The sequence below is a fragment of the Lontra canadensis genome, unplaced genomic scaffold (assembly GCF_010015895.1).
Source record: "Lontra canadensis isolate GAN:19392208 unplaced genomic scaffold, GSC_riverotter_1.0 scaffold84, whole genome shotgun sequence".
NCBI lineage: Eukaryota > Metazoa > Chordata > Mammalia > Carnivora > Mustelidae > Lontra > Lontra canadensis.
In genome coordinates, this window is record NW_022631078.1 from 3,918,590 (window position 1) to 3,934,229 (window position 15,640).

At 53.1% G+C, this 15,640-nt stretch overlaps 1 protein-coding gene across 2 annotated transcripts in view; it reads right to left on the minus strand.

The window, feature by feature from the left end:
- The window catches only part of FBLN1 (fibulin 1), a 79,704-nt gene that overhangs the window by 23,932 nt on the left and 40,132 nt on the right, over window positions 1-15,640 (minus strand). Inside the window, exons 13-15 of one of the 2 annotated variants that reach the window (XM_032882780.1) lie at window positions 15,437-15,568; window positions 13,827-13,950; window positions 6,188-6,638 (exon numbers count right to left, since the gene is read on the minus strand). In XM_032882780.1, the coding sequence (XP_032738671.1) occupies window positions 6,284-6,638; window positions 13,827-13,950; window positions 15,437-15,568 (611 nt within the window). In that variant the 3' untranslated portion in view covers window positions 6,188-6,283. Of the gene's footprint in view, window positions 1-6,187; window positions 6,639-13,826; window positions 13,951-15,436; window positions 15,569-15,640 lie in introns of those variants that run through there. The other variant, XM_032882779.1, reaches the window with a different exon arrangement.

The window sequence follows — 15,640 nt, forward strand, 5'->3', positions numbered from 1 at the left end:
CTTCTGGAAAGAGCGCTGCCCCTCATACGTGGTCTGGTTACAGGGGGGATCGTTCATAGAAGAAAAGGAAGATCAATGCCCGATTCTTGCCTTGTTTTTACAAGTTTTCAGGATCATGAACTTTCTCTCTCTCCATCATCACCCAGAGCATACCCGTTGATTTTTTTTAAATATCAGTATGAACTCATGGATTTAAACTATTTGATGGATTTCAATCCATTGCAATTATTATCCTTTGCTAGAACTCAAGCTTCCCCCTCTTTGGTCAGAGGGAAGATCAGAGGGGCTCCAGGAATCTTCAGTAGCTCTCTTACTCTATGTCACAACAGGGTGGTCCGTCTCATCTTGTACTTTTCCTTCCCCAGCTACTCCTCCAAAAAGTCTTGGGTTTGTTTGGTTTCTTTTTAAAGTGGAACATGGTATTTCAAGACTACACCCTAGGTACCAGTTATGGTGGGTGCTGCTGGCTTCGCCCTTGCCTCCAGGCCTCTTCCGTGGATTTTTAAAGGTAAAATATATCATGAGTTCCTACTTCTATTTCTAATTCAAAGCAAGAACCACACAGTCGTTTAATCTCTTCTATATTACAAAGGAATCCCTTTTCTTCCATGACAGAATCCCGGCTCTTAGGAACACAGGAGATGATAGAATATTCCACAATTATTGATGTAATTATTCCATATTCTGACACGTTAGTCTCAGAAGAGCAATGCTAAAATTATCACCACTGACATAAGTACTTAGAATAATGTTTGTCTGGCAATGTCCTCCCTACTCTACCTGCAGTTTTTAACAGATGTGCTCTTTCTACATTGTTTGAACGTATAACAATTCACAGAATATGATTTCCGTATAATACTCACTTGGTTGTAGCGGGATGTGTAACTATGCCTAATGCTTGCACAGCAATACTTTTGCATGTTGGTAATACTTTGTGTCCTTTGTGCACACAAGTCTGTTTTGTTGGGTGTATAATCTTGGCCTATGTTTTCTTGAGGATCCTAAGTATTCACCTTCTTCTAGCATAAGTGTTGCTGTGAAGAAGTCTGATGTCAATATAATTTTTCCCCTTAAGCATTGTTGCTGGTTTTACCTAGATGCCTGCTAGATGTTTGTCTTCTCTTTCTTTCATGGTCTGATAACTTTATAAGACTATGTCTTGGTATTTGCAGCTCTGAGTAGGTATGTTCAGGCATGCTGTGTGTTTTCTCAATGTCTATTTTCAAATCCTTTTTTTTTTTTTAATTTCTGGGAACTTCTTTGAGTTAGCATTTTTTAATACTTATTTCTTTCCTTTGTTGTGGGCTCAGTCCTCAGAGAATTCTATTATCTGTATGTTGGGTCTTCTTTGTGTGTCTTCAATGTCTGTCACTTTCTCTTTAAGCCCTTTCATCTCTTCTATTTCTTTTTTGATCCGTAAAATTTGTCTTCTTCTTGGCCACTCTTTCTCTCAAATATTTATTTCTGCAGTTATAATTTTTTGCTATAATTTTAAATTATTTCCTGGGTTCCATCACTTCATTTCTCAATTTTTCCTAATTCTGACTTACAGTTTTCATCCATTTTTTACCATTTTCCTAATGCTTTTACTTTGTTTTGCTATAGGTTACAGTTTTGATCTGGATTTGGAGCATATCTTTCTAGTGTGCCTATATTATGCAGAGAGATGCCATTCCATTCCTTTTCATTCTTTCTCTTACAATAATTTTATATGCAATTCGGCATTGATACTTTTTGGTTGATCATTTCCAAGTGAAATTAATTATCCTGAAATTTTAGAAAAAGGCATATTTACAGCAGCTGTTCTGCTTCACAGAGCTCCCTTTTCTGTCATTTGCAGCAACTTGCTTTCTAATATTCCTCTACATTTACCTGGACTTTCTTTATCTGCAGTCTATTGTCTCCTTCCTATTCAACTCTGCATTTCGCTTCCAACAGCTTCTCCATAGTGTGAGATCCTGACCTTAATGCAATCCTTGCTGGCTCCAGTTCCAAGAGTTCCTAGGGGCTAGATGGCTCCATTCCCTCTAAACGTCCATGAGCTCTCGCACACACTGCAATGGAATGAGTAAAGTGTCTCCCAGTCTCAGCCGCTGCTCCAAAATTTTTCTATTGTATTTTCTAGGGAATGTCTGTTGACTCTTCTGGAGTCTTCCACTGCTTTCTTCTGCACAGGTGCTAAGACCATGCAGGTGGACATGAACTGTATCTTGGGGTTCTTAAGGATATCATGTCACCTTGTTTAGTTGGGCATGTTTTCCGTGATTTGTCCAGCTGTCTGTGTGTTTTGGGTTGGGATCCAGAGAGCTTCAGACACTATGCAGCCACATCTTCCCAGATTCTATGTGCTAGAGAGTTCTCACACATTGTCTCATTTAATCTCCACAGCTTTTCCCTCTATACCACATTGCCTCTCTCTTTAGCTAATAAAACGTCCTATTCTATACCTGGGAATGACAGAATAGGGATTGTATCCATGATTTCAGAAATAAAGCCAGACTAACAATCTGACCAGCACTGACAAATCCTGGAAATCCCACCCTCTTCACAGCATTTGAGGCAGCAGGGGGGCAGGGTTTCAGAGAAGACTCCAGAGCCAGGCTTCCTGGGTTTGAATCCCATCGCCACCTGATACCAGCTGTGGGACTTTGGGCAGGTTACTTATCTTCTCTATGCCTCCAAGTCTTCCATGTGAAATGGGGTAATCATAACAGCATTTTCCTCACAAGGCTGTTGGGAGGGTTAATAGAGTTAAATGCTTGGAGCAGTGCCTGGGCCTCAGTAAAGAGTACACGTGTTAGCTATCATAGCTATGATTATTATCATTATAATAATGACAATCATGATTACTATCATTTACCCTTGGGAGCTAGAGTTAGTACAGTGATCAAGTCAGAAGAACAGAGGCCTAGGAGTTAGTCAGAGGTGATGGCAGTGACCTTGGACACATTCAAACCCTCTGAAGCTTCATTTCCTGTTCAACTCAAGGTCCAAATGAACACTCAATTCCTTCCAATGAATGAAGAAGCCAACACTTACTGACTGCCTACTATATATACACCAGATAATGCCTCATTTGCAATTGCAACTAATCTTCAAAATAACCCATAAGGAGGCTATGAAGCTCTGAAAGGCCAATGACTTATCTATGACTTTGAGTAGTTCATAAAACTAGTAAATGTCAAGGAGGACATTCCAACTCTTCTTTCTTTTGTTATATTTCTGCCCTGCATTATCTCAGCCGCACGAGGTAGGACTATCACTATGTAGCCCCAAGGAACTACAGGGTAGAGATGAGCCTTCAGGTAATGCAGATATAGCCCCTCGTGTGCTCTCAGGCACACACACAGAGACAGCAGAGGTGTCCTAAAATGGAATAGGCCACCTTAAGATGTAGGGAGTTCCACAAACAAAGGAGAGTACAAGCAAACCTGGAAGGTCCGTTGGTGGGAATGTTGCAAAGGGGACTCTGGCAAATCCTGTAAGGTCAATGCATGGCCTCTAAAGCCCTTGAGAGCTTTCCCCCACTTGATACTCCTATGGACATGAAGGAAAAATGTTTCTTCCAACCTGAATAATCTGTATCATGATGAAAGAATAATTGAATGCAATAACTAGATCCCTGCTGTAACACGCTGACTTCACAGAAGCTGATATTTGAACTGAGCCTTGAAAATATCATCCATACCTCCAACCATCCATCATCCATCCATCCAGCCATCCATCCGTCCAACTGTCCATCCATCTATCCGTCAATCATCCATCCACCACCCATACATCCATCATCCATCCACCATCCATCCTTCATCATCCATCATCCACCCAACACCCATCCATCCATCCATCCATCCATCCACCATCCACCATCCATCCATCATCCATCCACTATCCATCCATTCATCTATCAACCATCCATCCATCAATCTGTCCATCCAACCAACCATGCATGCATCCATCCATCTATATGTTTATTCAGATGTTTACTGAACTCCTTCTAGGCCAAACACTCTGAAGTTGTAGAGAATACAGACATAATCCCTGTCCTCAAAAGGGCCCCAGGGCAGTAGGGATAATAAAAAGTAACAAACATAAGATAACAGGGAAAATGTTCAGATGGAGTATGTCCAGGGCTATGAGAGCTCAGATTAAGGAAAGTCTTCACGGAGGAGGTGATCTTTGAGCTCACACTTCAAGGAGAATAGCAGTTTGCAGAAGGATGGCATGGCATATGCTAAAGACAAGGGCAGGCACATTCAGGGAAGGGCAAGCAACTCTGCATGGCTAGAACAAAGAGGATGAGCTAGGATCAAGCTAGAAAGGTGGGCAGAGCCTTGAATGCCATCCAAGAGAGTTGAACTTCATCTCTTCATAGAAAAGAACCACAGAAGGTCCTAATGAGGGAGGGACATCACAGACCAGCCCTTCAGAGGGGATCCTCTAGTTGTAGCTTGGAGAATACACTAGAAGATAGGAGACTAGGAGCATGTCCAGACCAGACATGATCAGAGAGAGGTATGGGAGACAGATTGGAGAATTGAGGTGACTGGCTAGAAGCGTGCATGGTTCCATGGCAACTTCATTGCTGCTTATATCAAAAAGGACAGGGCACAGTTTCCTGTATGTCCGTCTCCCCTACTAGACGGCAAGGCCAGGACACCCTCCCCCACCAACTTACATGTCATTGTAGAAAGGATCTTAGGATCCTGCAATATCCTTTACTTGATTCCTCTGTGGCGTTCTGCCTTCCCCTCTTGTTTCTGCTTGGAAACAGCATCGGCAGTCACAGAAAATGCTAGAGACATGAGCCAGTGTTGGCAGAAAGTCATCCTTTCCTTCAACAGATATGGACAGACACGTACTATGTGTTAGGCACCTCACCAGGAGCTAGGGACACATTGCCAAATGAGAAGGAGCTGGTCTCTGTCATCACAGAGGCTTCTGGGTGGTGGAGAAGACAGATGTGAAACACAGACACGTGGGAAGTACAAACAGTGATAAGCATAACGATGAAGTGTTATGAGAAAGACTCAGAGGAGATGACAAACCCAAGGGTGCTGAGGAAGGTCTCACTGAGAAAGGAACGCTTAAGCTGAGCTTCAACCAACTTTCAAGCCAAGGGTGCAAAGCATGTGCAAAAGGCCTGAGACAGCAAAGAACTCAGCAGTGTGGCTCAAGGAAGTGACCAAGGGGAGAACAATTCAAAGGCAGGCTGGAGATACATGCAAAGACTAAGTTACACATGGCCTGAAAGGCACTCTGGGGCCTTGTGACGATGGTTTGGCTGGAATCATGGTGCGGAAGATGAAGAGAGGCAGGTGGGTCAAGGCCCATGCTGAACATACTGTGGTAGAAAGGAATTATCCGAGTTGTGGAACCCTGTGAAGCCAAGGTTCAAATACCAGTTGTGTGATCTCGGGCAAATCACTCACCCTCCCCGAGTCTCTAGGGGGATGAGACACCTGCCTTGCACCCCTGGAGGTAATGCACAAAGGGTCTGAAGCACGCTCAGTGGTTCCCATGGGCGGGCACATTTATCGTGTTGTCCTTTACCGCCTCCTGGCACGGGGGCAGAACCCCCAACAGAGGCAACCAACCTTATTTAGGCAAGAGCTGCAGCCAAGATTCTACACCTGTGTCCAGTGTTTTCCCACCACAAGTTCAGGCTTCTCATCAAGACAAACAGAAAAGAGGCTTGAATCTCAGAATCAAGTTTTTCTGACTCCAGTAAACGGTCAGCTCCATGCGATACAGCAAGGAAACCTAGCAGAGCCAGAAGCCCTGGTCCCGCGGCCCGGCTCTGCCACAAACGGGCCACAAAACCCTGGCCAAGCCCCCTCCCTTCTCTGGGCCTCGGTTTCCACGTTTGTAAAACGAGAGAGGAAGGAGCTCAATGGCCTCAATGATCGCCTCCTCCCTTGGGCTCAGCGCAAAATGGAGAAGAGATGTTTATCCAAAACGATACAGGCGAGCTTCCTTCTCCCCGCCCTGCGGCTCCCTGGTGAGGTGTTCGGTGACCTCCATCAACAGGGACCCCCCCGATGCACGCTACCATATGACAAACATTTCTCCGTCACCGCACGGGGGTGGGCTGGGCAATGGCAGGTGCCTGGCGCCCCCTCCCCGCGCACGGTGGTAAACAGCGCGGAGTCCCCACAGTGCGAAATAAAACCAAGGCACGCGAAGCACGCTGTGTAGGGATCGCCTGCTACGACTTTATTAAAATCCCGGAGGGGAGGGTTAGGAAAGCGACAAGAGGGAGCCCCGGGCGGCCCAAAGCAAGTGCTCAGAGCTCTGCGGACACAAAGATGAAAAGCTTGGCAACAAAGGAGCTGACGGTGTCGTGGCGGTAGAGGTCCATCTTGACGGTCAGGAGCAAGTCCCTGGGCTCAGGGACAGGTTTGGTGAGGGCCACCACCCCACTGTGGTGGCTAACCTTCCGGGTGGTGAAAAAGCCCTCCTCATTGCCGCCGGTGATAGCCAGCTGCATGCTGTCCCCAGGGACGGCATTGGAGGGGCCCATGCGGAAAACCACCGCGGGCACTTGGATGTTGGTGGGGAAAGAGAGGTGGTAGTACGTTATTCTCAGAGGCAGCTTGGGGCACTCCTGATTCTCATGGCAAGGCAAGCGCTCGCAGCGGCTGCAAGAAAAGTGGACAGAGAGACAAGAAGAGGGTCAGAGCAAATTCAGCAAGCGGAGGGACAACAGAGCGCAAGGGAAAGCGGGGGGCTCGCTGTGCGGGGCCTCCCGCCACCCTCTGGCCAGTTCGGCCAACAGGAAGAGCCCCCCTCACTCACCTGCGGGAGGTGCTGTGGACCTCCGGGCCGCTGACTCAGCCACTAGCCTCTTCCAACACCCTCAGGGGGCCCTGGGTGGCTGGGGCCTAGGGCTGCGCCGGGAGTGAGGTGTGTTCCCTCTCACTGGCAGAGCCCCACCCCGGGCCACGCTCACCAGGCACACCCTGCCCCCTGAGTGTCGTCCGGGAGCCTGGCCCCTCACCCAGACAGTGGTCGGGGTCATACAGGGTTCTTGGTGGGTCACAGAGAGGACCCCGGAAGTGATCATCTCCGCCATTAGCAGTCACGGCTGCCGCCATCTATCAGGCGCTTGGACATTCATCATCAAGCTTTCTCTAGTGGGAACACAGGAACTGCTCTGGGGCCATGGGTTGAGTGCCATTCTTCAGATGAGGAAACTGAGCCCGGAAGAGTTCGGGCCTTCCCAAGGCCGCAGAGTGAGTGAGGAAGCCAGATTCGTGCTCTGGCAGGGAGGTCTGTTCCTCCGCCCCCTCGCTGAGCCTCGTGCCCCAGGCGCAGGTTCCTGTGGGTCCACAGGGACAGCCAGGGCTTGGAATGGAGGAGAAGACAGGTTCTAACTTGCTGTGACAGGATGGTGGTAGTTCCTAACTTCCTGTAACAGGATGGAAAGAGGTTCTAACTTCCTGTGGCAGGTTCTACCTTCCTGTGACAGGATGGGGAGAGGGTCTGACTTCCTGTCACAGGTTCTAACTTCCTGTGACAGAATGACGACAGCCTCTAACTTCCTGGATGGAAAGAGGTTCTGACTTCCTGTTATAGGTTCTAACCTCCTGTGACAGAATGATGATGGCTTCCAACTTCCTGTGATAGGATGGAAAGAGCATCTAACTTCCTGTGGTAGGTTCTACCTTCCTGTGACAGGATAAGGAGAGGGTCTGACTTCCTGTCACAGGTTCTAACTTCCTGTGACAGAAGGGAAAGAGCTTCTAACTTCCCGTGACAGGATGGGAAGTGGTTCTAACTTCCTGTCACAGGTTCTAACTTCCTGTGACAGAATGACGACAGCCTCTAACTTCCTGGATGGAAAGAGGTTCTGATTTCCTGTTATAGGTTCTAATTTCCTGTGACAGAATGATGATAGCTTCTAACTTCCTGTGATAGGACGGAAAGAGCTTCTAAATTCCTGTGACAGGTTCTACCTTCCTGTGACAGGATGGGGAGAGGTTCTGATTTCCTGTTATAGGTTCTAACTTCCTGTGCCAGATGATGATAGCTTCTAACTTCCTGTGATAGAATGGAAAGAGCTTCTAACTTCCTGTGACAGGTGCTATCTTCCTATGGCAGGATGGGAAGAGGTTTTGACTTCCTGTTACAGGTTCTAATTTCCTGTGACAGAATGTGACAGAGCCATCATCATGGCTCCTAATTTCCTGTGACAGGATGGAAAGAGACTCTAACTTCCTGTGGCAGATTCTACCTTCCTGTGACAGGATGGGGAGAGGTTCTGACTTTCTGTCACAGGTTCTAACTTCCTGTGACAGAATGGACAGAGCTTCTAACTTCCTGTGACAGAATGGACAGAGGTTCTGACTTTCTGTCACAGGTTCTAACTTCCTGTGACAGGATGGAAAGAGCTTCTAACTTCCTGTGACAGGATGGGAAGAGGTTCTAACTTTCTGTTATAGTTCTAACTTCCTATGACAAGATGGTGATAGCTCCTAACTTCCTGTGATGGAGACAGAGACAGGTTCTAACTTCCTGTGACAGGATGGGGACACGAACTATCTTCTGCCTCCTGAAGGCTGGCCTTCACACTCTGATGGCAGCCACCTTAGGAAGTGGAGCCAAAGTGCATAGCCCTATGGGGTATGGCAGAGCCTGTCCCAGAGAGTTCTGCCATCTTGACCGTGCTGGGATGCTCCACCCGGAAACAGGTACTGTCCTAGTCCCCTGTCACGTCTCCCTTTCAGCCCTTCATGTTTCCAGGCCTCGTGTCAGGTCACCTGGACTTACTTTACACTTGGCGAGTGTGGTCTCCTTCTACATCCTATCTCCAGCTCTTTATCGGGACTATTAGGAAATCATTTCACTTACTTGGCCACTTGCCATTCTGAGCACTTAGAAAGGACAGCCCTGGAGTGAGCTCCATGAGCCTCCCTGGGGGATGGCCCCCCATGGTAGGCGACAAGTCAGGCACGGGGGGCCCAGAGACAGAGGGGAGAGACAGTAAAGAAGGTACGCAGAAGAGGGTGCTTTGAGGGGCGGCCTAACCCCAGGCACACCTAGTCCAGGCCAAATGGGAGTGTTCCGGGTGACCTGGGAGACCCTAAGGGACGGCGCCTGGCATTGGGCTGGGTTTCTCCTTTGTGTACTCACGTCGCTGTCCCACTTTGTCTTCCTGTTCTACTGATGGGACGGTCAAAGCTCAGCGAGGACACGTCCTTGACTCCACGCTGGAGTAAGCGGGGGACACAACATCGCGCTCCCTGGAAAGCCTTCAGGCGCGCATGCGCAAACACGCACTCACCGGCTATTTCAGGAAGGGCCTGGTGGGTCTGGCCAGCAGGTGGCACTAGAGTCTCCTTCATGGGACTTAGGCGGGCCCACATCTGTGTGGCCTGTACCCTGTCCAAGGACAGGGTTTTGATTGGCCAGATGCAAGCGTTAGCCCAGCATGTGTGGGGGGGATCGTGCAGTAAGCGTGACGCTCTGGTACAGCTCCCGCAGGCCTCGTGCACCAGAGAATGTGACACTCTTCCAGGGGCTCCCCTGACCCCAAAGCCAGAGTGCCCCAGCACTGTGTCTAACAAGGCGATCTGAGACTGGCCCTTTCTAGAGCTCTCCTTTCCCAAGGGCCAGGCCATGACTCTATGGCTTCATCTCCAACACCCAGCACGGGACACTAGTATGTGCTCAGTAAACGGACACAAATAACTACGGCCCCCGTTTCCCCGTCAGTTCCAACCTCAACGGTCCTTCCCCGCTCTACCCTGCACTTACTGACACATCACAGAAGTCCTTAACTACTGCATCTGGGAAACTGCCTGCCTGATTGGGCCCGACACAAAAGCCTTCGTTAGTGGGTATGTCTGGGCCGAGGAGGGGCCGCCATCACGCAGAGAAGGGCCAGTTCCCGGGACCGCACGCCTTGGTTTCCATCTCATCGTGTACGAGAGAACAACGTGCCCCACTTTTTCATTCAACCAGATGGATCAGAACACCCTATTATCTGAGAAAGTACAACTACTGAAAGTTGGCACACACCGGAGAAGGAAGGTCCTCCAGGCCCAGCCCCTTCGCCTGGGAGGCTTGGGCACCGGGCCCCCCCCCCCAGGCTGTCTCACGCTCACAGCCTTCCCGGCCGGCACTTCCCTGACTTCCACGCTCTTGTCATTCTGGAGAGAGGCCCCAGGAACAGGCTGAGGTGGGACACTCGCCCCTCTGTCCACCCGCAATATACCCTCGGGCCCAGAGCCACGCCAACCAGGGCTGCCCGGCCTTGCTCTGGCTTCCAAGACCACGAGTGTCAGGGCTCGGCCCTGCTGAGGGGATAAAGAGGATGTTTTCAGTCCCATCCCAGGCTCTAGAACATTTGGACGTTCCTCCTATGGGTCGGAGGGAATCGTGTGGTCAGGATCTTACCAAACGACATGATCCTAGAGGCCCAGCCCTGTGGTTTGTGTGGCCCGGCCTGCCGGGTCATGCTCCAGTTACCACCCCTCAGCTGCCAGGGACACTGCCCAGAAGGAGGCTGTGTGGAGACAAAGAGGAAGTCTGAGGCCCAGAAAGAGAAAGAGAGAGAACATGAGCGCCTTCAATCTTCCCTCTCGAGGCACCCGAAATGCTCACCTCAGAAATGCTGGCTACTGGGTCTTTCCTAATGCAGCTCTTCTGAATTTTACAAATTGCTTTCTGAAGGTCAGATAATAAATTCTCTAAGGGGACTTTTGATGAGGAGGAAAAGAAGCCATAAAAATGGTAAACTCCAGCCTGAGCCGTTAGTGGGGCTGAGAAGATCGGCCCCTCCTTGCTGGGAGCCCTGGCCAGCCTCCTGCCCGTGTAGCTTCACAACTTGTCCGAGGCTGACACTAGGCTCACACTAAACTCTGAGTTTCCGTTAACCCCCCTTCCTGGGAGGGGGCAACCAGGATAAGCCCCGTCCTGTGGCCACTCAACCTGGGATTCCGGTCCCAGCCCCCGCTTCCTACGATGGGCTCCTAGCTGGCCTATGATACCTCACCGGGATCAGCCAAGGAGAGGAGTGTAACCAGATGGGCTCCCATGTGTAGGGGTGGCGGCCCCGGCCACCCAGCCCTTCAGAGCCCCCACGTAGTCACCCATCTGAGGGTGGGGCAACTCCGCTGGTCACACGGTCAGTCAGCCACAGAGCAAGAACGGCAGAGAACCTCCCCGTCGGGCTTGCTGCCCCCCGAGGTAGAGAAACGGGGATGTCTGGTGATCGTTCTCCTCCCCACGACTTTTTCTAACCATGGGCACTGGGGTGGCACTGGGCTGGATGCCTGGAGCTCATTACCGCTAATCCTCGCTAATCCTCGAGGTCTTGCCAAGCAGGTGTTGCAGACGCAGAAAGGACCCCTGGGTGGCCAAGACATTGACCTGAGGCCACAGCCCCGACAAACAGGAGAACAATTTTGGAAGCTTAAAATCCCAGCCCGGGTTCTTCCCATTTCCACACAGCCCCTCAGGCCAAGCCCGGACCTGGACACCAGGGGCCTCACCCACCTTCCCTTCATCCATGAACACTGGCAGTGAAATACGCCTTTGGGGTAACTACTCACACCCCACCAGGCTGAACCCAGTGTGAACTTCATGAGGGGGCTCCGCCCCACAAACCCTGCTCATCCCATGCGAACCGGACGGGGGGACATCACCGTCCCCTTGACGACTGGAGTATGGCGGCTCCGAGAAGCTCAACAGACCTGGAATGGACTGAGCTGGGAGGCAGACATGCGTGAACCTGACTCCAGGCCAGCATCTTTCTAGAACGCCTCAGCATCCCCACGGGGCTTGAGAGCACTCAGCGGGGCTGGTGGTCCCGGAGTCGGGTCCAGACTCGGCTCCCAGCTCCTTTCTCCTCCCCCTCTGCTGCACCGCTGGGTGGCGCTGGGGAGCAGGAACATGTGTCAATCTTGGCCATTTTGGGGGGTGTGGCTGGAAGACTTCCTTCCCTTCTCGCCTGTGTTGTGGGTGGGGGCCCACTTTCTGTTCTCACGGAAAATGATGAGCCCCCTGGTTATCCGTCCCGGGCACCGGCTGATGAATCAATCCATGGACCAGGACAGACTGAGCCCTGGAGCATCAAACCCCAGTGAGTGGAACGCGGGTCCAGGTTCCCTGCTGAGCACCCCATCTCACAGCCGGAACCCCTTTGCTCCCCTGTCCACGGCCCTTCTTCCATCCCACCCACCACCCCTTCCCTCTCTGCCTGACTCAGCTCTTCCCTCTCCCTTCACTCTAGCCTCGCCTATTCCAGCACGCCCTGCCCCCCACTCCAGCCCCGTGGGGACCCCACTACACTCTGTGGCCACTGCTGTTCCGTCTTGTGCCCTTAGTAGGCATGGTTCAGGGGTGGGAGGCTTTGCAGCCCGCTGTCTGCCCATGGTCCCCAAACAAGTAAATGACTTTGCCCAGTACGCGCCAACATGCGGCGGTGAGGGGACCGGTCTGCCCCTTTCAACCACGACCTTGACACACAGCGTCCACCTGGCAGCCGGTGGCTTGGGAGACGTACAGATCCCCACAGGGCAGCTGCCTCCTCTGGGTTTCATGGCTGGGTGTGAAGGAGAAGTCCACGCCCTGCGCCAGCCGGTCTTCCAGAGTCCTCAAACTCAGACACAGACAAAGGCCCCGGAGAGCAGGCACTTAAAACACACAATGGCAGCCCAGCCTCGAAGTGAGGACACAGAACTTTCTTAGCAGTCAGAGGAATGGCCTCGCTGCCCTCTGGACCTCCGGGTAACCCACGAGGTCTCTGGAAGGCTGCACACTCGCAGACCCAGCTCTGGAGGGGCTGGGAGTTCACGGGGGTGCAGGGAGGGCGCGAGCGGCTGCATTTCCAGGAGGGCAAATATACCCATGCTGGGGGAACACAGCAGGCCTGAAGACGTGGGTGGCCAGAGGGTGAGCGCAGACCCCAGGAGGAGCCCAGAGGGCCGCCAGGGAGACGGGTTATCTGAGCATCTCCCGTTCTGGCACTCGGCGAGCTGGAGGCCGGGCCAGAACCACAAGCCAGGGCAGCCGCCTCAAGGCTGCGCAAGTGGACACCGAGGCCGGGTGCACCAGCCAAGAAGGCCTTGACCCTCCAGCGGGAGCCGCCGACTCAAGGTTGAAAGGCCGAGTCATGGTCAGCCTGGCCGTGTGAGGGCTTTGAGCATTTCCAGGGGTTGGAGGGAGGAGTCACGCATCTGTGCTCCCGAATCTGTCCCCCGTGGACAGCTCTTCCTGAGACTACAGACGGGGCACCCAACGAACCAGGGGCAGGGTGGTGTGTAAGGAGACCAGAGGGTCCTCACTCTGCCCTGAGGAAGGGTGTTTCTAGAACATTCCAGCACACATCCCACTGGCCTGGGAGGGAGGGAGTTTCCAGTGACATGGGAACACACAGCTTCAAGTCTGGGACACAGACCCTTCGTGCTGGGCCCACACTGTCACTGGGCTGAATGGAATCTGGCTTTTAGGAAGTGGGGGGTCATGGATGGAGGATGCCCCAGCAATCTCAGCTTTCCCAGAACCAGCACTACCTTCATCTGGGTCAGAGGACGTGTCTGTGAGAAAGCTGAGGCCCTGCGAGCTATGCCCCTGCCCTGGTCCCAGCCTGGGGAAAGCACAGGCCTGGGCTCCGCCAGGGTAGGCCTACCTGCCTTGAAGTCATTCCCCTGGCTCTCTGCACTCTCCTGGCGTTTGGGGGCTGGAGCCTCAGGGGTCCCCCTGGTTTCCCAGGGCTCCCATGGCGGGGGGTGGGCACAGTCAGTGAAGTACCCGCCCAGCCCAGGAGCCATGGCCCACGGGAAGGCTGCCGCGGACACACCCCAGGGCCCCGAGGGACTTACGTGTCTGCGGAGCGGCGGTAGTTCTTGGGGCACTCGAAGGCCAGGCAGCGGAACCCCCCCTGGATGTTGAAGCAGGTCTCGTTGATGGAGCAGTTGTGGATGCCGGTCACACACTCATCAATGTCTGTGGGAGACCCCAGGGCAGCCCGGTGAAGGCGGAGGCTGCCCGCGTCCTCGCCATCCCGGACAGGGAGCCCAGGCCTCCCACCAGAGCCCCTTCTCTCACAGAGTATCGGTGTTTATAGTTTGTACTTATTATGCACAGTTCCTGGGGTGAGGGGGAGAGGAGCAGGCCTGGAAGGGCCCCATACAGCACAGGTGAGGCGACCCGGGCTTAAGGGAATTCTAGGCTGCACCCGGGGCCCGAGGTCAGTGACGCTGGGGGCACCGGCCTGAGAAGACCCTGGACGCAGGGAGCTGTCCCCTTCCCACAGCTCTCTGGAGCAGCCCCATGGCAGGGTCCGGGGGACGCCACCACGCCTGGGAGGCATCTGTGAAGAGGGGCCAGGCGCCTGATGTTGGTGGCAAAAACAACTCCTAATGTCAAAGACGGAGGTTCAGGAATGTGCTTCTGCTGGTCCTGGCGGAGCACCCGGGCTGCGGTGAGGGAGGCTGGCCAGAGGCAAGAAAGTCATATCCTCCGCCAGAAAGGAGAAAACAAAGAGACTTCCACCCAGAGCTGCGGGCGAGCTGAGTGGGTCCCTCCCAGGAAAGGCCGCAGTTCCCGCCTGCCTTTGATCAAAGTCACATTCTTCATGACCAGAGCTGACAGGGCAGAAAATGGGGCCTCTGGAGCCTCTGGGTTGAGAGTCCCGTGGAGGGGGGGGGCTCTTGAGGAAGGGGCCCACAGACCCAAGCTCTGTGACTCAGCTTCTGGGGCTGTCCCTGGACCCATTCCTAGGGTCCTTCCTTCACACATATCCACCCGGCATCCCCTCTCAGTTGGCAAAGAGCTCAGTTCCGGAGCTCACGATGACCCCTAGAGTGCTCTTAGACAAGGAGCCGAGTACAGATGCGTGTCACTGGCCCCCTCATTTAGCCCACACTGGAGCCGACCCTGGCCCCAGGAGGACCCTCATGGCCATCGTGCTCAGAACTACAGAGACAGGTGAGCACACACCAGAACACGCCCGTCCTCTCACCCAGGCAGGCACCATCAACACTTTGGGACAGAAACCTCCAGCACCTGCTCCCCGTTCTGTCCTTAACTCGTGGCAGGCTCCCATCAAGGGTTCATCGGGTGGGAAAAATGCCATTTGGAACGAGTGGCCCTGTGCTGTGGAATGGGGTCTTCTGGGCGCCGATCTCCCCTTTCCTCCTTGGCTAGCATCTTCCTAAAGGCTGTCATCCCCCATTCTGGCCCCCTGGGGGTGTCGAGGGCCCAGCAGGAGGATCAGAACCCCCTGAAGACAAGTGTGCCAGGTACGGGAGACCCGGGTAGTGTGCAGAGTCCTCCCGTCCCTGTCCCAGATGCCCCCATCTGCGGTGTCGCCCCTGGGCCAGGGAAACACATGCCCACAATGGGGCGGGGGGGGCCGCCCGGACTCAGCTCCCCGCACTGCAGAGCCTTGCGCACGGCCTGGGCCACCCCAGGGGTCCCGCACGCTCACCTTGGCAGTTGCGGCCGTTGGGGGCCAGCCTGTACCCAGACGGCGGGCAGCTGCACTGGAAGCTTCCAGCGATGTTTACGCAGCGATAGGAACAGATGTGGCCGCCGGTGGGTAGGGCACATTCATCGATGTCTGCGACGGAAAACACCCCTCAGCATCCCGACTGGGCTCCGGCCAGGCCGCGATGGGGCATCCGGACACAGG